We start from the raw sequence: 27,307 nt of genomic DNA, 5'->3' as shown, positions 1-27,307 counted from the left end.
AAGAACTTGTGCACTATTTCTGATTAAACAGTACAATGAAAAGGGAATAGAAAATGCTGAGGGAATTAATTTTATAGCACATAATAAACTTTGCTTTCTATACAAAGGTGGAATAAAGGATTTTCTTTCTAAAAGTATATGTTCTTTATTATTCATACATATTTTAACGTCCGCTTTATTTCACTTTCAATCAGCAGACTGAATTTCAAATATATGAAAATGACTGGATTACATATCTGTTTATTTGAAACTACTTGACTGGGATTCAGAGCATGCAGCTCCCATCAATGTCCAACCAGTGCCTTTTTATTAGACCGGTCAATCCCCAGTTCTTCTTCTTTTTGGTCTAACCAGTCTTCATAAGTCTCACCATCCCTTGTTCTTCCAAGAGAACGCAGGTAAAGTCTAAAGGCACTAGGTCCTCTTTCTATTCTTCTTACTTCCTCTTGTGGTCTATGGATGTCCGTTTTCTTCTTTTCGAATTCTCGGTTCTCTAGCCATGTTTCATATGATTGGCTTTTTTCTATCTCGGCACGTTTTCTGAAAAAAAACAACGACGTATTAAATGCAACAATACCAGAACAATTCACAAACGAAAATTAGTCATTAAGAATGTTCTTAATGTATCTAGAATTAGAAATATACAGAAATTAAAAAAGAAAAGACGCATTCATCATCACCTAAATTTATGAAAATACCTGTAAGGTAGATGCTAAATTACCAATGACTAATCTATGTCTTTTAACTTCATCAATGACAAAAAAATATCAGAAAATTAAATAGAATATTCACTACAAAGAGACATATTATATTCATAAAAAGCTTCTATGAGACTGTTCACTCAATGAAAACACAGATCTACAAAAACAAAATGAAAGAGCACACAGAGAGACAATTTAATTACGGAAATCAGATTTGATATCGATCTTTGTGAGTGACAAACGAGCAAATTTATAAGTTAAAAATATTGATCTGTGATGTGTTGAAAAATATAAACATTTGGATTCATGGAAGCGATATATGTTTTGCTTTCAATTTGATTAGCAGACAGCAAGCTCACAGTCAGACTTAATTTTATCTAGCTAACACGATAGTATGCATGAATACATGTGATTAAAAAGTCTTTAAAGGTACCAGGCTTATAATTGTGTACGCCAGATGCGTGTTTTGTCTACAAAAGACTCATCAGTGACGCTCAAACAAAAAAAAAAAATTTAAAAAGTCAAATCAAGACATGGTTTCTGATCTTACCCTAATCTATATCAGAATGTTACAGAAAAAGGTTTATGTTGACTTTTTGGGCCTTGGCGTGTCATAAAACAGACCTAGCGTTACTTTCTATGTATGCTAATATAAAGTGATGGCATTAATAATACAGACATGAACGTTTTAAAATGACTAATACACTCTGGCATATTACGTTAGAGTTTTAAGCATGTTAATTGCGTTTAGAAATATCATAAAACACTAATAATCTAAGAGAAAAAAAAGCCTTATTTATGCATGTAAAAAATATTCATTCCCTTAGAGTAAGTAATCTTTTAACTCTTATCTCAGAAACACCCAACCTTTTATTTACAAATATCGAAGACATAAACACCAACTTTCTATAAGAAAACCCATAAAGTTTAATTCATCATGAATTCTTAGTTTTATGTTGATGAACTGTCATTTCACACTTTAAATTGTTCTGCTTTACAAAAGCTATATTTTATGAATTCTTAATCATGTAAGGTTCATTTTGATAAACTCTCATTTCACAATTTTTATTTAACCAAAATCAGTTTCAACAATTTTTAACACAAAGGCGACAATAGATTACGTTATATATTTTCTAATATCCCTTTCAATAATTTTGTAAAAAAAAACATACTTCTTCCTTTCTCTTAAATTTCTTCTCCGAGCGTTTACAATTAAATTTAACCAAGGAAAGCCTGTCCTTTGTTCAACATTAAATGCGAATGACTTTAACATTGAATAAGTCTGAATACATAGTGTGTTAACTATATGTAGGGGAAATAGAATGTCAGAACAAAGTGTTGTACACAAATAATATAAGGACAATAGATATAGGAAGATGTGGTATGAGTGCCAATGAGACAACTCTCCATCCAAGTTACAATTTATAAAAGTAAACCATTATAGGTCAAGGTACGGCCTTCAATACGGAGCATTTGCTCACACCGGACAGCAAGCTATAAAGGGCCCCAAAAAATTACTAGTGTAAAACCATTCAAACGGTTAAACCAACGGTCTAATACAATGTTTGTTTATACCAATATAGACATTTAAAAAAATTGAAGGATTGACAGGCATTTACGATATAGAAATAAGATATTAGTATGAATTAAAGGAAATTAGGGGTATATGTCAATGTTACAATACTAAACGCAAAAACAAAACGACATCTAGAGGTCAACATACCATCTTTAAGAAAAGAAAAGTGTCTTAACAATATTGAAATCTATTAGTCATTCTCTAAATCACCATAAGCATACACAATTCCATGAATAAAGTTAACGAAAGGCCACCAAAGAGTAAAACAAGTGTATCCATCTACATGAATATAAATGTGTACGTATTTGTTTTGTTTTTTTTATTTCCTTTCTTTCTTAACAAGGTTTCAGCATAAAACTAAAAATATAATATGAAGAACTATATTTGTTATAAAAGCAACTAGCAACAGTCGTTTTTGCAAACATGTGTATATTCTAAGTCTAAATTTGTAATACCAGTTAATTAAGTGGTCAGTATAATATTGTTAGAAATGATTTATTCTTCTCACTTAAATCATGATTTTTCTACCGTTTTTTAAAACTATCTATATTGCAAAATGTTGATCTTCATTTGGTGGTTTCTCCCAAAATTCAGAATTTAAAAGTTTAACTTAAAATGTTAATGTTACATAATTTGTTCCTTTGTGTTTTGAGACCCCATTCAGTTAATTTGAAGTTATTGCATCAATTTTGCAATGAACTATGCATTATGAAATTTCCTTTAATCATAGGCAACTCATTTATAAACCTCCCAATGAAAGCTGATTACTTAGGTATAATTGTGATAATCGTACCAAGTCTTACAATAATGACAGAATTCACCCATTCATAAAAAGGAGAACTTCTTTCTTGTCTTTTACATGCATTTTGATAGAAGTTAATATATATCTAATATGTTAGGTAAATAATATTAGAAGAGATGTCAAGAATTTGTATAAATTTAAAAGTACTATGTAATTGAGCGTATGGGTTACCATGGTTACGGTTAGACAAATAAGAAATTTAGTATGTAAATAAGCTAAAAAAGAAAGATAAATGGTGAATAAAAGATGAAGGATGAGAACCATGAAATTACTTACTCATCCAATTTTCTGTGTAGGCATGAAATATAGAAACAAAACATTTAGCATAAAAAGTGTTCAAAGCTGACCTTTTAAGAATAGAATTACTGGATCTTTTGAATGTATTATTTAATTATCTTTTAAAATGATGTCTACGCAACAAAAAATATATATATCATCAATCGTGGAATTGATGCTCTGAAAATTTTGCCTTTATCCAATCAAACTGAATGCTAGATTTACAAAGTCTTCTGCTATGATTCTTAATAATAATCAGTTGTCCTGTCAGACTAAATTATGTTTGTTTTCTTAAAAAGTCTGAGAGTAAAAATGTACCAACAGTAAAATATGTAGGATATAACTTTATTTTAAGCTTTCCAGTAGTAAATTTGTAGTTATTACTGTCACAAATGGAGTTTACCTATCACCATGTATGAAAACTAGATCTAAGACTATTTGTGACAGTTCAATAAAGATTTACATTCCTGTCTGCAAGGCTGAAAATGCAATATAGGCTATTAAGTCTACGTAATTTTAAACAAGATAATTCTTGATTCAGTTAAGGTCTAAAATGACAAATAAACACAAAGAAAACAACAGGGATTTATATGAACTATGTTTATATTAAAACTTCTGTTATAAAATGTTTTTAAAGGACTATGTTTACTCTTTTGATCTAAAATAAAACATTTGTATACGTTATATAATTAAACAATAAAATATAATGCAACAACAAACATATGAGGCACAACTTACCCAAGACCTTTCTTTTTCTCTCTGAAGAAATAGTAAGCTCATCAACTTCAAAGAGGTAACAAGTTGAATTGTGATTAATTGCTCACTTATTAGATATAAGAAGATGTGGTATGAGTGCCAATGAGACAACTTTCCATGATAACCTCGCTATAAGTATTCATTTATCATGGAGTCAATGAGCAATTAATGTGAAAGAGGGACGAAAGATACCAGAGGGACAGTCAAACTCATAGATCGAAAATAAACTGACAACGCCATGGCCATGGTGAAAACGCACCACAGGGTAAAATATGGTCAAATGAAGTTTGATACAAAATTTCAGGGTGTTCTGATTCATTATTCCTGCGAATTTCATAAATGGCCATTTTGTGTAAGAATATTAAAGGAAAAGGCAATGAGGAAGTTGATGAGCGAGGACAATGAAAACATCAAAAGATATAACATGTTCACAAGAAGCTTGATACCAAACTTCAGAAAATTTCATACATGGCCTTTGTGTGTACGATAATATAAGTATTCGACAAAAAGAGTTTGTAGTTACTGAGAATAACATAAATTTCATTAGACGGACGGTGGGGTGAACGGACATAAAGGGATAAAATAGTTTAGCTCCCTCTTTCGACATAGGGATATAAGAGAATTGCATGAGCATTCAATTTAATTGAAGTACTATATAACCCGAATCAAAACTTTGTTTTTAAATTACGTTTTTCAGCCAGAAGAGTTCATGAATAGGAACTAGAAATATATAATTTAACATCATGCAATTATTTTAATAGTTTATTTCATTTCTATTATACTGTCACTCATAATTTCCAACTCCGAAAAAAAGAATTTTAGAAAGTAAAATACATTACCTTTCGTTTTCCTCCGCCTTTTCTTTCTCTTTCTTTGCCTTTACTACGTCTAATGATTTTTGTTCCCGTGCTTTCTTTTTCCCAATCCATTCATCATAGGAGAAAGGCTGTTTACTACAATACATAAGAAAATGATACTGATCCATTGGAATATAAATAAAATTGAGAATGGAAATGGGGAATTTGTCAAAGAGACAACGACCCGACCATAGAGCAGACAACAGCCGAAAGAACAGTTCTAACATAATTGTAAAGACTTAAGATATAGCAACAAATACTGAAAATGATATTTAGCAAATGTATACTACTACCAATACGATTTGTTGGAATGAGTAATCTTACCATATCAGTTCATTATATCATGTTTTCATATTTAAATTTCAAAAAAACAGTATTTAACAAATAACCTCATTAAAAGTTGGAATTTACAAATACAAAATGTAAAGTCCTGTATGCGAATGAGATCGATTGTCGTTAAGACGTACACTAGACATGCTAGAGCTGTAAAGCTGTGCATTGTAAATTCATGTTGTGTGTCAAACGCCCTCACCGTAAATTTTAAGCTCCAAGTTCTACTACTGTACGCATAGGTTTTTTTCGTTACTGCATTGTCGCATAATAACCCACTCTTGTCATGACTGAGTACAAGGTGAAAGACTTATCGTTTAAATGCAGGTTTTCTATTTCCTATTCCCTATGACGGTTGTAGACAATATGTTGTGATGATGGAAACTCAAGATCTTAATCACACGATCTATTTTGTGTATCAGTGTGAAAAATCTGACATGTCTTTATATGTCAGGCACCCCACTACAATTCCATGTGTTGAAAGCAGGAGTCTCGTTACATTTAAACGTATGTACAACTTTATATCTAAACCTAATGATATAAGATCTGGAGACTATGACATGAAATATCGAGCAAACGACTTTAAATACCGAGTGAGTGCTAATCTTGATCTCATCCGCAAAACTTAAAATCTTTAATGTTGCATTATAATACACCTCATTTACGCATATTCTCCAGGGACAATGATTTTGGAAAGATTATATTACCGAAGGGTTCCAGGTGTATATAAACTTATCAAAGATACCAGGCTTAAAATCGTGTACGCCAGACGAGCGTTTCTTCTGCGAGACTCGTCATTGACGCGCAAATAAAAAAAAATAAGAAAGGCCAAACAAAGAACAAAGTTGAAGAGCATTGAAGACCCAAATTTCGAAATGACTTCATTTTGAGAAACCATTTTACGTCTCTAAAGAAAAACTTAACATATTAAGCTCACAATTTACCTATTAAGTGCACTATTTTACCACTTAACATATTTTGTGCGAGTTCAACAAGGTTTTATAGTATATTGCCATAAACATATTTTTCACATTTGTTCATGTTATCATATTCCAGTAAAATTAACAATTATGCAAATTTCCACAGAAAAGAAGTGCTGTGCATCCACAAAGTGTGTACAACTGACTCAAAATACAAAGATTTCAAAACAACTTTCAGATGATCTTTAATGCAACTGGACACGATTAGTTTGGTATTGCACTTTAAAATTTAAAAACATTATCTTGATTTTTGAAAACCAAGTAAAGCTTATAATCAGGATTTACGTCTGTTAAAAGTTCGCTTACTGCAACGCAAGAAATGATAAAGAAGAAAGCTTGTACCAAGGATTTGTGTCCAATGCAAGTTATTTGCACTGTAAAAATCTTTTAGGAATAACATGGATTATTCCATCCTTTGAAGTAATGTAGTTTCAGATGTATTTAATGAAATTATAAACGGAAAAGTAGGGTTAATCAATAAAATTTCGTTTGCTATTACATCCTAAAAATTAAAGAATTTCAAATAATGAAATCAGGACGACCAACACGAACAGCATACATACTTAAAAAGAGAAAGCAATCTACGATGTTCGGATATTTCCGCTGAATAAAATATCATTATACTTGCAGTTAAAATCAGATCATTAATTTTTCGTGATTATTTAACGAGAAAAGAAATTAATCAATCAACATAAGCCTTACATCTACATGATAAATGTTCTGAAAAGTGATTGTCAGTGTATGACCTATCAAACAAGTGATTTGTCTGAACAGTATGAGTATTGAATCTAAGTAGACACATTTGATCTTACTAAATCTTTCCTGTTAAACATGTCATATTTCGTCAAATTAAAATTACTATTTGAAATATATACTGATTCTTTCCTCAATATCTTTTAGATAAGTTATACCTTGTAGTAACATGAAGGGAGGGGGGCTAGGATGAAAATTTTTGTCATGCATTTTTTTTTAGTTGTAATCTCTGTCCTGCCTTTTTATTTTTCACGCTATTCGGTCCTGCCTTTTTTATTAGTTTATCCTGACCTTTTTTTACATAAATTGTCATCCTGCCTTTTTTTTGGCCAAGTTGCTCATCCATCCTGCCTTTTTTTTTACTCACCCCCCCCCCCCCCCCCCCGTAAAAATCAAATGGTAGCTCCCTAACGGTAATTATTTCACTGCACCCTATTACGGCGTTTGCCACAGGCTACTAAGTACATTTGTTGATAATGTATTACTAACAGTTGATTCACTTAAGCTAATTAGGAAACAAATAATGCATTGGAATGGGTAGAGCTCCGATCTAAGTTGACAAATCCTAGCTTGACAATATCGACACCATCATCTTAATCTGTATTTAAAAGTTGCCAAAACCAAACCAAAAAATTTATCACAAGTCTTCTCTACAACATGTATTTCAATAGTAATTTGGATTTATGTGTGGTTAAAAATATCCTTATTTACTTTTTTCGGCATAGATACTTACAATTTGTGAACATTTTTCAAAATTGCCGATTTTAGCCACTGTTATGTTGTGTATTTATAATTTGATGATATGTCTAGAATTTTTGTGTTCATGTTAAAATACTATTGGAAATGGTCATTATGTAAATAAATTCCGAGAAAGTTGGACTAACCTCTCTTATAGTATTATTAAAGACAATATATTATTTTGATGAACTAAATCCATGTACATACAACGAACCATTGAATGAAATAAAAATAAAATCTGACCTATTGAAGTTACGTAATGAAAAAGTAATTGGAGCAAATTAGAATGAAAAACGATAAGGTAATTATAATAACGTGATATAATATTTGGAAAATGTGTTTTTTTAGTCACGTGTTGTACTAATACATCTATATGTTTAGCATGTTTAGTGTCATGGTAAAATTGACAGGTAATGGATTATTCTTCAGTTGGTTACATTAGTTGTCTTTTTCATTCAAATAATACAATATTGATTACCAGTATCACATAGATTGACTATGGAAGTAACAATACCTATTTCAAATTGAATTCAAACGTTTACTGTGTAAACAAATGTGCAATAAAAGTGATGTATTCAAGTGCTATCATTCATGGTGTGCTACCATGTGAAATTGGACACCTAAATTGTCCTGATGAGCTCCATCATTGGGGTTTATAAGTTGTGAAATGGGAGAAGTTAAGTGCACTGAGTGATTAATATCGTCGTACAGAGCATTAAGTTCATGGTTATAAAGTTAAACAGGGAAAATAATTTGAAATAACATTTCATGCAATATCTAAAAAACATCAGAACCAAATTCCCTGTGCATGCTACTTACTTTCTACTGTGTCTAGAATGTCTATGACTGAAATATATCATTTTAATAAAATACACCTCTAAAATAATGGTCAGCATTCATTCCATGAAAAATAATACTGGTTTAGTATTGAACTTCCGATTTGTATTGAACTGACACAAAGGTCATAGTATCTTTGTAAATGAGCTCTCAAATACTGTAAATTCAGAAATTATTGCGTGCATTTATTATTGCGATTTTGGCATTTTAGACTAAAATGCGATTTAAATTTTTGCGATATTGAGAAAAATCTTGTTTAATTCATATAAAAAATTTCAAAATGCGAGTTTAAATTATTGCGATTATAACCCTGTCGCATTTTTCGCAATAATAAAAACATCGCAATAATTTCTGAATTTACAGTACAGCAAGGTGTGCATATATATTTGTAGAAACGCTACGAGCTGACCAAAAGGGACTTCATCTTAGGTCAACTTTACACGAGAGAGCTGTACCTCATTTCGTAATCATTTCTAAATTTATCAACAGGTAGTTTTAAGAAAAGTGTGTTACAAATCATATCCGTATCAAAGCTGATAATACCCTCGAGGACTCCGTGGTATCGAATCAGTGCTAGTAACTTTAACTGTTCTTCCATTCATATAAACGTAGAATACATACCCAGATCTAGGTTTAGCCCTTTCTTCTTTTATAACTGGCAGTCTCAATGAACCTGAAAACGTTTTATTTCATAAAGATACAGATTTGTTAAAGGACTTCCAGATTTAATAAACATTGAAGAACTTTGTATAAACATAAATGTAAATGCAAGCATATAGAACAGCTAGTTGTTCTTATTTCTTTGTAAATTGTGTATATCCTTTAATAAGTGAAACTGTATTACTTGAAACTGATATGACAACACATAATTGTCACTTTAAGAATTTGAAAATAAAATGGTTATTCTGAAATAAAATAATAAAATACATGTTTTAACTGCCGGTTTTTTCTTCTTCTTTATATACATGCAATTGATTCTGATGCATTGGTTACTTAACATCCAGAGGTTGATATTGGTAATGACATTTAATTCCAATGGAAAAGTATTAAGTTACTGGCTTTCCTTTGTCTACTGTGGCTGCTTAATTGTGCCCTGGTGATCTCAAATGATACCTACATAATTGGTCATGAATAAGCAAAGAGGACGACTTCAAACATGGCCAACTGACAAGGTTTCTTGACGATGAATTTGACAGAGTTTTGATCTCCTGGATATTGCCCAGATATAAATCCTTCAATTATGAGTGTGTCTAATATCTAGCTTCTACTTATTGTTTATAATGGATTATAAGACTCCATTTTTACGCTTCCTGCGAAATTACAATGATAAGCTTAGATATACCTCAACATTTGAAAAATATCATCATAAGTTTATCTATGCTTTAGTTTACCTTCTTCGCCATCTTCATCTTCTACAATTTCATACTCCTCTTCTTGTGGTTCTCCGCTACCATACAATCTTTCCCTGGTTAATTCACGAGGGTGTGCTTTTCGTCTTGGGGAGTTCATCCTTGTTCCTTCATACTCGGAGGGTGGCAGGATGTTTGAAAAGTAAAGCTGACATTGTTGTCCCTTTAACCAAACTGGGAAAGCTGAATCGTTAAATTGGTGAGCCATTCTTTCTGGTTCTGCGCTCTTTTTCGTTTGTTTTGCTCTCTGTTGCCATCGAAACAAAAATAAATGACGTTCACATGTTTTGTCTTGGTTGTATTTTGCAGCAATGCCTAAAGCGTCGTTACCATCAACATCTCTTGCTCCGATGTCCGACCCTGTTGGCAAAAGAAATTGCAACTTCTTAAGAGTGCAAATACTAGTAGTATAAATACAAATATCAAATACTCTGCTTAGGGGCTTTCAACGTCAGTTACATGTTAAAAGAACATTCCAACATCCCCAGAAAGTTAAAGAAGTTATAATTACTTCCATACAAACTGGTAAATAATTAGTAGTTAAACTTTCATTTATCAATACCATAGGCATACTCAAGACTATCTTTAATCTAGTTTGCAAAGAAAAATATAAAATCTTTGACTGATAATCCTTGATTTCCCGATTTTCGTATCCGTTCGTGTTCATAAATGTACTAGAACTTTTTGCTCGAAATAGCAACATTATCATACAACAATTTAGCATGCTACTTTAACAGAATAAATCTAGTAATTTTGAGAAGCAAGCGCCAATCAAATTTCACACTTCCATAGTCAAGACATAACTAATTAGTTGTCAACTGAACGTTTAGCAACATTAGTCGCTTTCTTAAGAACACATACCACTTTCTAAAAGAACGTCGACAATCTTCGATTGACCTTGAGCTGACGCAACATGGAGAGCCGTTCTACCGGCAGGTGTTGTAGCACTCAAACTAGCACCTGTGAAAATAAAAAAAGTATATAAAGATAAAAAATTATTAGCACTCCTTCAAAATTGAAAGTTTCATCAACGTAGCTAAGAAAGTAAGATGCAAACGAAATTGTCCATTCTTTTTTAATGTCCGTTAGATTCAGACGTCTGGTTACTTCCTTTAGTTTAAATTGCATATAGTAAGAATACTTTTAAAAATTATCGGAAACCAATTGTGCTGTTAGAAACAATACTAGCTATTAGATATGGTTAGTATTCGTGCTTCCTGATTTAGATATTGATTGGTTGATTAATTGGCGATAATTTAAAGTCCATTGACAAATATTTAATGCATATCCAGGACACGGTTTGATAAAACAAAATATCGAGAAAGTTTGAAAAAAGTGTGAAACGGATGATGGATGCAAAAATTTGACTGGTACTGGACAAAAAGTAAACCGTGCAACAGGCCACCTACGAACTTCCAAAATAATATTTAAATGGTTCTTCAACTTTAATAGACCATCTAATTCACTGAACACTGCCACCAGGCTTAACCTCCGGGGGCCCATTCCAACTGGACGTTCTTGTGTATTTATTTATTCAACACAGCCAAATTTAACCTTCCTTAGCATAGGACTTTAACTAACGGAAGGAAAGGCTAAAGTAACTATATTTATAATCAACACTTAATTCTTGCAGCTAATTAAGGCTTTGCTATGAACCATCACTATCGAATAGGTTTGTAGGATTTGTTAAAAAAGAGGAAAACGATACCAAGGGGACAATCAAGAGGCACAAGTCAAAGAAAACAGACATTACCATAACAAAAATGAAAACTGACGAAAAGACAAACAAGTCTACAAAACACTACTCAGAAAACTAAAGACTGAGCAACACGAACCCCGCCACAAACTGGGGTGATATCTGGTGCTCAGGAAAAAACCAGAGTCTGCCCCACTAATGGCTCCTGTCGTGTTACTCATGGCTAGTAATCCTTCGGTATATATGCGGTGATAAGTCACATTCGATGATATATCAATCGAAGAAAAGATGACGGGAAAGTGACAATTGGAATATATTCATGCATGGACATCCGTGACACTTATTTTCCACAATGGTCAATCAATGACGATGGCGTCCGTAAATCTTTCAAAGAGATGACTTCAAAATTACTATCAAGTAACCGTAAAATTGTCTTTTTAAGCAGCAATCCTCTATCAAGAAAACCATGATAGGATATGGCAGCTCTCGTTTCAACTTGAAAAAGCACATGACTTTTTTGTGCACTCTATATGAAGGCTCTTAATGAATGTCACTAAATAGAAATAGAAATTTAACAATAAAAACGGACATTATCTCTTTTGTCGTAAACATTTAGATCTCAACCGAACCCCATTGTCAATATATAAACTAGGTGAATGTCAAAGAAGAAGACTTCGCTGTATCTGTTGTATCCTTTGTTTCAAATAAGTTAGGACACAGGCAAAAAACAAAGAAGCCAGAATAATAAACTGGTAGTGATAAGAAATCATCTATATAGAGAAACATTTTAAGTTTTAAGGATAATGCTAGGTTTTCCCATTCTTTTTAGAAGCTGTTGTATGCAGTCTGCCAATATGAATAAAAAATTGGTCAGCAATTAGAAAAAGAGAGACGAAAGATACCAAAGGGACATTCAAACGCATAATTATAAGTCGAAATTGAAGTGACAACGCCATGGCAAAAAAAAGAGAGACCAAAAAGACAAACAACGGTAAAGAAAACACAACATAATAGATAAAGACTGAGCAACACGAACCCCACCAAAACCGGGGGTGATCTCATGTGCTCAGAAGGGTAAGCAGATCATGCTCCACGTGTGGAGAGGAAACAAAAAGAAACAGTTACCTGATATTGTCGGTTGAAAATCACGGCCTTTAAACAGGAAAACATCGCATCAATCAAATAAAGAATCTTGATGATGTTAGTTTCAAACTTGTTTGAAGCAGATTTTTTTTAACAAAGTGTAATTATCCGTTCTTAAAACAATGTTTTTTAGTAACTATATATGAAGGCCATTTTTTGTGAATCAAAATAATCTGTTAAAACATTTAGAAAGAGGAATACTTGTGTAAAAGGAAATTTAGGCAGTTAAAATTGTTTAAACTATTGCACATGTCGAGCCCCTTAAATTATTTTTAATCTAACAGATCTTTGGAATTTGTTAGTTTTCACAGTTTGAAAGTAACTCTTTTGCCTGGAAAATATTGCTAACAAAATATTGTAATCGTTCTAAAAGAGGTTTAGTTGCGCAATTGGCAGACCCAGAAACAAAAGCGTTGTTTGTAAGGACACCTATGTAATTTTAGTATCCAGTTATTCCGTAATAGTGAGGAAAGGTTCGGTTCTTCTAAATGAACATAAAAAAAGTTCAGGATTTCGTCTTTCTTAAGTGACGTGGGAGTATATATTTGGTTTCCAAATTAGTTGTCAATACCTAATTCCTTTATCAAGCAATTTATAAACAATGTAAAAATAAAAACGTTATTTGTCGGAGTTTCCGTCCACGAGGTTATCAACACATTTGTCATGAAGGTATGGCAGGAGTTTAATATGATTTTGGTCTGATGTTATATGTTGCATGGGTTTTCATTTACCATTCATAAGAGAGGCGAAAGACACCAGAGGTACATTCAAACTCATAAGTCGAAAAAAAAAACTGACAATGACATGACAAAATACCAAAAGACATACAACAGTACACAAAACACAACATAGAAAACTAAAGACTAAGCAACACGAACCCTACCTTAAACCGAAGGTGTACTCAGGTGCTCCAGAAGGGTGAGCAGATTCTGCTCCACATGTGGCCCCGTCGTGTTTAACCTTCATTGTATGTTACCCGCGTATACTGACTCTTTACATCATTGCTTTATTTCTTTATTCATTTGATTTGGGTCTATTTTATTCATTTGTCCATAAAAACCAGTTACAAAAAAACCCCGTGAGTTTGCCCTTTAATATCACCACCAGCTGATCATGGATTACGTGTGCTTATATGAGTGGGGTGGGGTGATCGATAGATCTTCCTTTCGGCCTCCACTTTAAAGAATCAATTTACTCAAAAGACGGTGAAAAGCTAAAGAACCCCTTTCCTCAGCTTAAAATGGCATAAGAGTAACATTAACAGATCCATCGTAATAACACCAGATGCGCATTTCGATAATTATGGTCACTTCATTAATGCAAGAGGCCAATTATAGTTTGAAAATCAAAAACCTGACACAAACTTTATAGAGCTTATAAAACCCAAAAGGTAACAAACGTAAAGTCAAACACGGACATTCACGGAAACAGAGATACGCACGAGGTGGACATATTCTATGACAGCCAATTTCAATAACACCATATCCGTACTTTAATGTCAGTACCGAAGTACTGGCTATACTGCTGGTGATACCCTCGGGAAGTACAGACTACCCTCAGAATTATCGGCACCGCTGCAGTAACAACATGAACGGTACCACTGTTACTGCAATAGATGCCAATTTCAATAATATTCTGTTAAATGATGCACAAGGCTAATCTTTTTTTGAAAATGAAAAACTAAATACAAAATTAATTTTTTTTTTGGATTTCTTGGTTTACGTATCACAAATCAATTCTTGCTTTCCATAATGTTTTGTCAAACCACAATATTTTATGTTTACTGCATGCATCCCCTTTCCCAAGACAATTACATAATGTCAGATCGATCGATATTTCCCTGCTTATGGTATTTGACATAATAGATTTATCTAAAATTGGGATATATATGAACCATTAGCTTGAACCGACACATAAAGTTATAAAAACATCATATAAGTATGAATGTCGGGAATATAGGGATGATCTCAGGATCTTCATTTCTGTCTTCTTTTATGTGTTTGCATGGCCGTCATTTCTATTTTGTTTATAATATAGCAACAAGCTAAGCACTTCGTTTGCCTTGCCATTACCGACTGATAGTGTGTAATTCTATTCTGCAAGTGCATACAGCTATACATACTATATCACAATTGCAATTGCATTGTATTAACGTTCCTTTTTATCATATAACTCATTATTTTACGGAAATGTCTAATACAGTGACTATAATCATGGTAATATAGTGTATAACTATACAATAAAAAAATTGGTGATTAATTTCAAATATGGATTATGAATTGTATTGTGTCCAATAATAATAAACAAAATTTGGCATACCAGCATCTATTAGTCTTTTTACCAATTTGTCATGTCCTCTGTGACTAGCTATAAATAAAGCAATGAATGCTCGTTCTTCAATCCACGGACGTCTTTGTTTCTTGGTCATGTAATCACTCTGGGGCGTATGGTAGGTAGTGTTTGCCGTAACGCCTAGACTGAATACCTACAGAAAGAAAGTCTATCAAATCAAAAGTCGAAAAAAAACTCGCACATTTTGCTATAGCTTAGTAAAAAATTAGTTTTGTATCTTTGTTTATATACTAAATTTTGTATATATCTAAATTGTATTTTTGTTTTCTACTTATCAAAGAATAAATTTCAAGCTCAAGCTTTATCCATCCCAAACGATTTTGCCTGTAACTGAAAGAAATTATCCAAACTGAACAGAGAAAATGTTCCATTCGCTTGGTCACAATTGATTAAATAATTTCTTTTTCATAACATTAATAATTTCGGAACTACTTGGAAATATTCATTTGCATGGTTGTTCTGTATTTTAAGATGGCATGGATGACTGTAATTCATGTACCTGTTAAGTGTGAAACGGAATAAAAAACGGAACGAAACGTTAACGAAACAAAGAAAAACAAAACGAAACGAAATGAACATTTTGAAAAAAAATATATATTATAAAACAAGAGACTCACTTGTTTGATCTACAGGGAGATAAATGCAAAATAAGTTTCTTTAAATCGAAATAAAATAGTTAGACCTGATTTTGACAGTCTTTGATTATCTCTCAATAAATGTACTATATGCAGAAATTACTTATCGACTTTGTCACAGTTTGTGATTACTGCTCTTAATTTTGTTATAAATAGTAAATATATGTATATATTTGACTTAAAGATGCATCTAAGAGGGGCTTAAAATATAGTAATTAATAGTGAGTATGATAGCGAATAAAAGGATACAAGATATTCGCTTTTTATATGAAGGGATATTTCGGAATTAATTATTTGTAATCAATTCAGAAATGAGAAACTCCGCGACCTTTTTGATGCTAAAAACAATTAAAGAAAAACAAATATGATAAAAAGCAACCAATGTGAACTTTTATATTAAATAACGGTTTTGACCAAGATTTAGTTTAATCAAAGCAATGTTTTTTATTCAACATAGATAAAACTGGATTGGGCAACAGGCTAAGCATATATATGCATTAGCCCTCTCCAAGAGAGACAAGACAACACATACACAAATTTAAACATAATGACATCAAAACAAACATTTCATTATCATTAAATTGGGATACATGCATGTAAGAACAATTTACCTAAACCGGTAAAGTTTTGATGCAGGATGTTATTTAAACACCTGAAGTAGTCCTATGAGTTGTAAAAATCATTGCATCTCTCCTGGTAATCTAATTAGAATGACCACCAGTTCATGGTTAATGACAACACTAAATTTATTGGCCAATATACCATGTATTATGACACCCAATTAATGGCCACCATTTCATGGTGGACATTTATAAGAGTATGTCACAACTGTACTGACTGAATTACTTGTACATAACATTACATTAAGGGGTGAAAAGAGGGCAAATTGTAAAATCCTCCTATCTCACACATATTGTGACACTATATATAAATGTAATATATATTAATCTTAGAGTAACAATAGTATTGGCACTGAAAACACAAACACAGAAACTTAATTGTCACATTATTTATATCATAACTTCAAAGCACTGAAAAAAGTATATATATATAGCACTGATTAGGATTCTTTTTATATATATTAAAGTTGTTAGAAGAAAAGATAAAAAATAAAGCAGCAGTTTAAGCTCACCCAGCCAAAAGGGCCAGTGTGAGTGTTTGTCATCACTTGGCATCCATCATCTGTTGTCATCCTCTGTTAACTTTTACATAGATTGTGACCTCTGAAACTACTTGGCCAAACATGGCCAAGATGGTTAAAAATCAAATATAGGGGCAAAATGCTAATTTTGTCTATTATCTTGAAATGTGCTATGGATAGAGAAAATCTGAAAGGTGTTAATATGTTAATAACCTGTTATCACAGAGATATGTCTCGCTTTTTTGTAATTTTGATTATGCAAATACTGAAATTAAAATGGCAATACTTAACAAGTTAGGCTAAAATTCAAAGTCAATGAACAATGACTGAGGTACATGGCTAAACCATCTCCATGTAAATGAGATGCGCCAATGCTAATACAACTGCATACCAAATATCATTGACTTATTATAAGTTGTTCCCTTTAAACAAACCTAAACACAAACATTAACTTGTAAGCTATGTAAAAGTTTCAAAGTCAATGAACCATGAAGATGGGGTGGAGCTATATAATCTCCATGGAAACGATACTTACAAATGCCAATAAATTTGCATACCAAATATCATTAACTTAACATTAGTAGTTCATCTTAATCTGATCTTATCACAAACTAATACATGTAAACTAAGCAAAAGTTTCAAAGTCAATAGGCCATGACTGAGGGGATGGGGCCAAATATTCTCCATTGAAATGAGATGTGCTAATGCTTATACAACTGAATACCAATTAATATTGGCCTACCACCAATGGTTCCCCTTGAACTGACCTAATCACAAACTAATACATGTTAACTAAGCAAAATTTTCAAAGTCAATAGACTATGACTAAGGGGGCTGAGCCAAATAATTTCCATGGAAATGAGATGTGCCAATGCTTATACAACTGCATACCAAATATCATTGACCTACCACTAATGGTTCCTCATAAACTGACCTAATCACAAACTAATACATGTAAAATAAGCAAAAGTTTAAAAGTCAATATACCATGACTGAGGGGGCAGGGCCAAATAATCTCCATGGAAATGAGATGTGCCAATTCTATACAACTTTATACCAAATATCATTGACCTACCACTTATGGTTCCCCATAAACTGACCTAATCACAAACTAATACATGTAAAATAAGCAAAAGTTTCAAAATCAATAGACCTTGACTGAGGGGGCAGGGCCAAATAATTTCTATGGAAATGAGATGTGCCAATGCTAATACAACTGTATACCAAATACGATTGACCTACAACTTGTGGTTCACCACAAACTAGACCTAAAAACTAATACATTGTTGACGCCCCTGCCTGCCCCGGAAACAGCATACCTATGTCTCGCTTTTTGACTCTGTCAAGCGAGACAAAAATGATGAGATCTTCTTTCTTTTCTTTTACTTCAAAACTGTCAGATGACTTCTTTTAGAAGTTTTGTCCTTAAATGACAAATTTAACCATTTTTTTTTTCATTTTTGCCTTATATCACGACAATCATAATAGAGAGACAGAAGCTTTATATGGTAAACAATTATCAGCAAGACACGATCTACAATTACTGTAAACCAACTTATTTTCGCGATACTTTATTTCGTGTTTTACCCTTTCTAGTCCACTTCGCGGCTATTTAATTCCGTGATTTTCTAATTTACTTGATGTAGTTTAATAAGGAAAGATCCAAGTTTTACATATTCATGAGGATTTATATTCGTGTTATTTTTCTACTCGCGAAAGTCGCGAAAAATAAGTTGGTTTACAGTAAGTCAATAAGACTGAAATCCCTTTTAATGATGATTTTTAGGTAATTACTAAAAAGTGGCCATGCATGCATTGTTTACGATGGAGGTGAGCGACACAGGCTCTATAGATGTCGACATAAATTATTTTTTAGTTCTGTACAATGTATTTCAAAATATTTAATCCAAAAGCATTTAGTAAGAAGTTAATAGAAATTTTTATGACTTAATCATACCAAAATTATGACAGTAATTCTTAAATAATATATTATTTTATTGTAAGAATCTGTGGTTTGTTGATTTTACCTATTATCTGTGTTCTGCCTATCAAAATGTAGCATTATTATAAATGACACCAATAGCAAAAAAGTTCGCTCAAAACATCCTTTGTGAACTTGCAGAGAGGTGTGAGCTTAAATCAGGGTTCTCACTAAGAACTTTTGAAGGCGAGTCCAGGGACTCATCATTTTTAGCCATGGTGAGTCCAACAGTAAGAAGAAGATATTTTATTGCAATATAATTTATCATGTTAGTCTCCATGACCTAATAGAGCAATGAAATGACATTAAATTCAGACTACTTTTAAACTTTTGCTATAAAATGATGATATGTATGTTAAGTTTATATATACAAAATATTTTAATCTTCATGCATCTTTGGACTCACCAGTTTTGAAAATGGTGAGTCCAGACAGATTTTCATGAGTCTAGGACTCATATACTAGTTCGCCTTAGTGAGAACCCTGAGCTTTATACTTGCTCCTTTTCACTTTAACAGAAAAGGAATACTTGTGTATTAATGGCTTGATTTGAGTTTTGTATTGTGAGTGTTGGGACTTTATCTCATAAATAAATACGACACATTAAGTCTTAATTTCAATAATGATCCCTGGGGAACAGAAAGAAGAGGAAAAATTCGTAAGGGTTCCGCGGAACCCAGTGTCTCGCCTACTTTTGCTGTTAATCGCAGGCTCAACAAAAATGAGGAAAAAAATTAATAAAAATATTCCTTTCTATACCATCTTTTGATTGTAAGTAGCTTCTGTACAAGTTTGGTACAAATCCAGGATAGTTTATGAATCTAATAAATGTTTTAAAAACTTAAACTGCAGACTGTATTTAATGTTAACTGGAAGAAAAACTAAGACCATTTATAAGTAAAATACAGAAAAAATTGAACAAAATTTTAACTAAGCAAAATTTTCAAAGTCAATAGACTATGACTAAGGGGGCTGAGCCAAATAATTTCCATGGAAATGAGATGTGCCAATGCTTATACAACTGCATACCAAATATCATTGACCTACCACTAATGGTTCCTCATAAACTGACCTAATCACAAACTAATACATGTAAAATAAGCAAAAGTTTAAAAGTCAATATACCATGACTGAGGGGGCAGGGCCAAATAATCTCCATGGAAATGAGATGTGCCAATTCTATACAACTTTATACCAAATATCATTGACCTACCACTTATGGTTCCCCATAAACTGACCTAATCACAAACTAATACATGTAAAATAAGCAAAAGTTTCAAAATCAATAGACCTTGACTGAGGGGGCAGGGCCAAATAATTTCTATGGAAATGAGATGTGCCAATGCTAATACAACTGTATACCAAATACGATTGACCTACAACTTGTGGTTCACCACAAACTAGACCTAAAAACTAATACATTGTTGACGCCCCTGCCTGCCCCGGAAACAGCATACCTATGTCTCGCTTTTTGACTCTGTCAAGCGAGACAAAAATGATGAGATCTTCTTTCTTTTCTTTTACTTCAAAACTGTCAGATGACTTCTTTTAGAAGTTTTGTCCTTAAATGACAAATTTAACCATTTTTTTTTTCATTTTTGCCTTATATCACGACAATCATAATAGAGAGACAGAAGCTTTATATGGTAAACAATTATCAGCAAGACACGATCTACAATTACTGTAAACCAACTTATTTTCGCGATACTTTATTTCGTGTTTTACCCTTTCTAGTCCACTTCGCGGCTATTTAATTCCGTGATTTTCTAATTTACTTGATGTAGTTTAATAAGGAAAGATCCAAGTTTTACATATTCATGAGGATTTATATTCGTGTTATTTTTCTACTCGCGAAAGTCGCGAAAAATAAGTTGGTTTACAGTAAGTCAATAAGACTGAAATCCCTTTTAATGATGATTTTTAGGTAATTACTAAAAAGTGGCCATGCATGCATTGTTTACGATGGAGGTGAGCGACACAGGCTCTATAGATGTCGACATAAATTATTTTTTAGTTCTGTACAATGTATTTCAAAATATTTAATCCAAAAGCATTTAGTAAGAAGTTAATAGAAATTTTTATGACTTAATCATACCAAAATTATGACAGTAATTCTTAAATAATATATTATTTTATTGTAAGAATCTGTGGTTTGTTGATTTTACCTATTATCTGTGTTCTGCCTATCAAAATGTAGCATTATTATAAATGACACCAATAGCAAAAAAGTTCGCTCAAAACATCCTTTGTGAACTTGCAGAGAGGTGTGAGCTTAAATCAGGGTTCTCACTAAGAACTTTTGAAGGCGAGTCCAGGGACTCATCATTTTTAGCCATGGTGAGTCCAACAGTAAGAAGAAGATATTTTATTGCAATATAATTTATCATGTTAGTCTCCATGACCTAATAGAGCAATGAAATGACATTAAATTCAGACTACTTTTAAACTTTTGCTATAAAATGATGATATGTATGTTAAGTTTATATATACAAAATATTTTAATCTTCATGCATCTTTGGACTCACCAGTTTTGAAAATGGTGAGTCCAGACAGATTTTCATGAGTCTAGGACTCATATACTAGTTCGCCTTAGTGAGAACCCTGAGCTTTATACTTGCTCCTTTTCACTTTAACAGAAAAGGAATACTTGTGTATTAATGGCTTGATTTGAGTTTTGTATTGTGAGTGTTGGGACTTTATCTCATAAATAAATACGACACATTAAGTCTTAATTTCAATAATGATCCCTGGGGAACAGAAAGAAGAGGAAAAATTCGTAAGGGTTCCGCGGAACCCAGTGTCTCGCCTACTTTTGCTGTTAATCGCAGGCTCAACAAAAATGAGGAAAAAAATTAATAAAAATATTCCTTTCTATACCATCTTTTGATTGTAAGTAGCTTCTGTACAAGTTTGGTACAAATCCAGGATAGTTTATGAATCTAATAAATGTTTTAAAAACTTAAACTGCAGACTGTATTTAATGTTAACTGGAAGAAAAACTAAGACCATTTATAAGTAAAATACAGAAAAAATTGAACAAAATTTTAACTAAGCAAAATTTTCAAAGTCAATAGACTATGACTAAGGGGGCTGAGCCAAATAATTTCCATGGAAATGAGATGTGCCAATGCTTATACAACTGCATACCAAATATCATTGACCTACCACTAATGGTTCCTCATAAACTGACCTAATCACAAACTAATACATGTAAAATAAGCAAAAGTTTAAAAGTCAATATACCATGACTGAGGGGGCAGGGCCAAATAATCTCCATGGAAATGAGATGTGCCAATTCTATACAACTTTATACCAAATATCATTGACCTACCACTTATGGTTCCCCATAAACTGACCTAATCACAAACTAATACATGTAAAATAAGCAAAAGTTTCAAAATCAATAGACCTTGACTGAGGGGGCAGGGCCAAATAATTTCTATGGAAATGAGATGTGCCAATGCTAATACAACTGTATACCAAATACGATTGACCTACAACTTGTGGTTCACCACAAACTAGACCTAAAAACTAATACATTGTTGACGCCCCTGCCTGCCCCGGAAACAGCATACCTATGTCTCGCTTTTTGACTCTGTCAAGCGAGACAAAAATGATGAGATCTTCTTTCTTTTCTTTTACTTCAAAACTGTCAGATGACTTCTTTTAGAAGTTTTGTCCTTAAATGACAAATTTAACCATTTTTTTTTTCATTTTTGCCTTATATCACGACAATCATAATAGAGAGACAGAAGCTTTATATGGTAAACAATTATCAGCAAGACACGATCTACAATTACTGTAAACCAACTTATTTTCGCGATACTTTATTTCGTGTTTTACCCTTTCTAGTCCACTTCGCGGCTATTTAATTCCGTGATTTTCTAATTTACTTGATGTAGTTTAATAAGGAAAGATCCAAGTTTTACATATTCATGAGGATTTATATTCGTGTTATTTTTCTACTCGCGAAAGTCGCGAAAAATAAGTTGGTTTACAGTAAGTCAATAAGACTGAAATCCCTTTTAATGATGATTTTTAGGTAATTACTAAAAAGTGGCCATGCATGCATTGTTTACGATGGAGGTGAGCGACACAGGCTCTATAGATGTCGACATAAATTATTTTTTAGTTCTGTACAATGTATTTCAAAATATTTAATCCAAAAGCATTTAGTAAGAAGTTAATAGAAATTTTTATGACTTAATCATACCAAAATTATGACAGTAATTCTTAAATAATATATTATTTTATTGTAAGAATCTGTGGTTTGTTGATTTTACCTATTATCTGTGTTCTGCCTATCAAAATGTAGCATTATTATAAATGACACCAATAGCAAAAAAGTTCGCTCAAAACATCCTTTGTGAACTTGCAGAGAGGTGTGAGCTTAAATCAGGGTTCTCACTAAGAACTTTTGAAGGCGAGTCCAGGGACTCATCATTTTTAGCCATGGTGAGTCCAACAGTAAGAAGAAGATATTTTATTGCAATATAATTTATCATGTTAGTCTCCATGACCTAATAGAGCAATGAAATGACATTAAATTCAGACTACTTTTATACTTTTGCTATAAAATGATGATATGTATGTTAAGTTTATATATACAAAATATTTTAATCTTCATGCATCTTTGGACTCACCAGTTTTGAAAATGGTGAGTCCAGACAGATTTTCATGAGTCTAGGACTCATATACTAGTTCGCCTTAGTGAGAACCCTGAGCTTTATACTTGCTCCTTTTCACTTTAACAGAAAAGGAATACTTGTGTATTAATGGCTTGATTTGAGTTTTGTATTGTGAGTGTTGGGACTTTATCTCATAAATAAATACGACACATTAAGTCTTAATTTCAATAATGATCCCTGGGGAACAGAAAGAAGAGGAAAAATTCGTAAGGGTTCCGCGGAACCCAGTGTCTCGCCTACTTTTGCTGTTAATCGCAGGCTCAACAAAAATGAGGAAAAAAATTAATAAAAATATTCCTTTCTATACCATCTTTTGATTGTAAGTAGCTTCTGTACAAGTTTGGTACAAATCCAGGATAGTTTATGAATCTAATAAATGTTTTAAAAACTTAAACTGCAGACTGTATTTAATGTTAACTGGAAGAAAAACTAAGACCATTTATAAGTAAAATACAGAAAAAATTGAACAAAATTTTAATAAAATTTCCTTCTAGATACTAGCTTTTAATCATAAACAAGCTTCTGTCAAAGTTTGGTACAAATCCAGGATAGTTTAAGAAAGTTGCTAAAATTTTAAAAACTTTAACCACAGAGTGAATGTAATGTTAACTGGCAGAAAAACTAAGTCCATTTATAAGTAAAATACGGAAAAAATGGATTTTTTTTTTTACAAAATTTACTTCTGGATACTATCTTTTAATCATAAACAAGGTTCTTTCCAAGTTTGGTAGAAATCCAAGATAGTTTAAGAAAGTTATTAAAATTTCAAAAACTTTAACCACAGAGTGAATGTAATGTTTCTTGGCAGAAAAACTTAGTCCATTTATAAGTAAAATAAAGAAAAAATGGGAATTTTTTTTTTACAAAATTTACTTTTGAATATTATCTTATGATCATAAACAAGCTTCTGTCCAAGTTTGGTAGAAATCCAGGATAGTTTAAGAAAGTTATTAAAATTTCAAAAACTTTAACCACAGAGTGAATATTTGTGGACGCCGCCGCCGACGACGACGCCGACGGAATGTAGGATCGCTATGTCTCGCTTTTTCGACAAAAGTCGAAGGCTCGACAAAAACACATAAGGTATTCATCAAACCATTACATAGAAAACTAAGGAAACTTTTTCATTATTTTGACTAAAATTTTTGTCTTTTCCTTGAAAATGTGGACTGCTTCCATTTTTAATCAATTTGTTATAGTCAGTACTTGGAATTGTCAATCAAATCTTGTATGATATCGATGCATTTATTAAGCTAGACTTGGAAATTTAATTGCAAAAGATAACAATGGATGTTCTTGTGCTTACCCAGTCTATATCATTGGCCGTAACTGCTTCAATTAGCTCTTTCCATGTTGGCCATACTCTAAGATGGAGAGTAGCCCCTGGTACAATATCACAACTTCTTATATCCACGCTGTCTTGTAGTTCACCTTAATTGACAAAGAATGTTCATATATATAAATTATTTCTACATCAGGCAATATTCATTTGTAAATAGGGTTTGATACATTACTGGTAATTAATAAACCAATCATAGGTCTTTGAAAAATTTCTACTAGTGGAAAACATGTTATAATATATATATATATCTTTTTAAAATTAAATTCACCTCAAAATGTTTAATCACAAAATTCACTTTTTTTATTTTAAAAAACTCAATGATATATCTCAATTCCCTTGCTGAATGGACCAGTAATCCGTTAAATATAAAAACAACTATATTACTGTAGGCAACTCATTAAGGATCTTTTTTTTTTTTATCAAAAAACCTGTATTTTACAAAATCACCGTTAAAATTGTATGATACAAAACAGCAAAATTGTATTTAGTCTATATGGTACAAAAGGGTATATGGCTATGCAATTGGCCTAATTTATGGTAACGAAATGGTTTTCATCATAGATACAAAATGGAAAATGTTGGGTATAAAATTGTTAACCCTCTTGCTGCCAAGAATTTAATGTGATTACATTTCTTATGCCAGGAAATACAGCAGCTGGATGTGTGTGACGTCACATTTCCAACTATGACGTCACGCCCTGATGATGATACAGTGAAGATCCATTGAAGAACAATATTACACTATATAATCTTTGTTTTATTTGAAAGAGATGCCGTAATGAACAAGTACTTGCATAAATTGAATATATGGACATGATACATTGTATGTGACCCTCCTGCACAGCCACTGTGGACACATGTGTCCCTTATGCAGGAATCCAGGTCATTTTGCCCTGATTTAAGTTCACCCTGGGTCTGTTTACCTTAATACTTGTTCACCCTGCCTCAGTTCGCCCTGATTCTTATTTCATTTTGTTGTCTTGTTGTATAATGGTTGTATAACAGTTCTCCCATTTATTTGTATTGTAGTCCTGTCATGTAATGTTGTCATTTTAATGTTATATTTAACATTGCCATAAAAGCGGGAGGTTTGGCTAGCCACAAAACCAGGTTCAACCCACCATTTTTTTCTTAAAATGTCCTGTACCAAGTCAGGAAAATGGCCATTGTTATATTATAGTTCGTTTCTGTGTGTTACATTTTAATGTTGTGTTTCTGTTGTGTCGTAGTTCTCCTCTTATATTTAATGTGTTTCCCTCAGTTTTAGTTTGTAACCCAGATTTGTTTTTTCTCAATCGATTTATGAATTTCGATCAGCGGCATACTACTGTTGCCTTTATTTATTTGAATAGAGAATGATAAAGCGACTGATAAAATTTTAAATATTTATGTTGTAAAAAAAAATCCCCTTTCATATTTTAGTCATTCTGCACATTTTTACATGCATTGTTTTTACACATTCCAAGCTAGCTAGTTTTCTTCTGAGATTGTTTTACAGTTATCTCAGTTTACTTTAAAAAATGTTATTTTCAATATTTAACCATGCACCTAAGACAATAATAGAATTAATACAAAAAAGACATCATAATTACACCTAAGGCTAACCATCATTTTTTTAAAACAGTAACATGTATTGAAAAATGAATGTATTTTAACAATGAAGCCAATCATTGCTGGAAACTAACAATTAATTTTAAATTATTTATGCGTTTTTATCGGAAACTTTGAGATATTTATGTATTGTCTTTAATATTTACCAAATAAATATCTGTATAAGTATATAAAACTTACATACTAGAAATGTTAATATATTCTTTAACATAGATAAGGCGAAAGAACCCAGGGCGAACAGACTCTATGGACAAAAGAACCCAGGGCGAACATGTAATTAGGGCTAACGGACCTGATATCCTTCAGCAAAAAGAGTGTTAAGGTACATAATCATTGAAAATATATCAATATTACCTTCGTCCAAATAACTTATTCTCTGCAAATGAACCGGTATGCCAGTGGCAAACTCTACATATTTCTTCAAATCTGCAACCTTCATGTCTGCAGTGATATTATACAAAGGAAAAACTTCATCCGTAAACAATTTTATTCGCATATTAAACGAAGGATTGGATTTATCTTTATCCCGACCACCCATCTTGTCTCCTGCGTCCCGGCGTGTGGCCTTAGGACGCATCTTTGCCTTTAAAAGGCTTTATTTATTCGAGATTCGTAGACAACAATAGAAAGGGCTGGAGGCCGCCATGTTGTTTACTAGTGACCATGGAATTGTATGATACGCAGAAAATAATAAGAATAGAACG

At 32.3% G+C, this 27,307-nt stretch overlaps 1 protein-coding gene across 4 annotated transcripts; it reads right to left on the bottom strand.

Annotated features, from left to right (window-relative positions):
- Positions 1-140: 140 nt before the first annotated feature.
- LOC127702912 (ankyrin repeat domain-containing protein 60-like) lies at positions 141-27,258 on the bottom strand. 4 transcript variants are annotated; one of them, XM_052207218.1, is made up of 10 exons: positions 26,958-27,258; positions 24,957-25,081; positions 15,174-15,339; positions 10,877-10,975; positions 9,998-10,375; positions 9,228-9,279; positions 8,589-8,615; positions 4,951-5,064; positions 3,356-3,367; positions 141-540 (listed from the first exon to the last, which is right to left on the bottom strand). In XM_052207218.1, the coding sequence occupies exons 1-10, from the start codon at positions 27,178-27,180 to the stop codon at positions 285-287; spliced, it is 1,452 nt and encodes a 483-aa protein (XP_052063178.1). In that variant the 5' UTR covers positions 27,181-27,258; the 3' UTR covers positions 141-284. The 4 variants fall into 4 exon arrangements, with proteins under 4 accessions (XP_052063178.1, XP_052063179.1, XP_052063180.1 ...); XM_052207219.1 differs by lacking the exon at positions 3,356-3,367; XM_052207220.1 differs by lacking the exon at positions 8,589-8,615.
- Positions 27,259-27,307: the final 49 nt, after the last annotated feature.

This window comes from Mytilus californianus, unplaced genomic scaffold, assembly GCF_021869535.1.
Source record: "Mytilus californianus isolate M0D057914Y unplaced genomic scaffold, xbMytCali1.0.p SCAF_5, whole genome shotgun sequence".
Lineage (NCBI taxonomy): Eukaryota > Metazoa > Mollusca > Bivalvia > Mytilida > Mytilidae > Mytilus > Mytilus californianus.
The sequence above is the reverse complement of the archived record's forward strand: the minus strand, read 5'-3'. Positions and strand labels throughout refer to the sequence as shown.

Coding starts and splice junctions, on each gene's coding strand:
- LOC127702912 (XM_052207218.1), bottom strand. CDS start 27,180: ATGCGTCCTAAGGCCACACGCCGGGACGCAGGAGACAAGATGGGTGGT. Junction 15,340..24,956: donor CGGCCAATGATATAGACTGG/GTAAGCACAAGA, acceptor TTCTTTCTGTAG/GTATTCAGTCTAGGCGTTAC. Junction 9,280..9,997: donor AGATGAAGATGGCGAAGAAG/GTAAACTAAAGC, acceptor AAACGTTTTCAG/GTTCATTGAGACTGCCAGTT.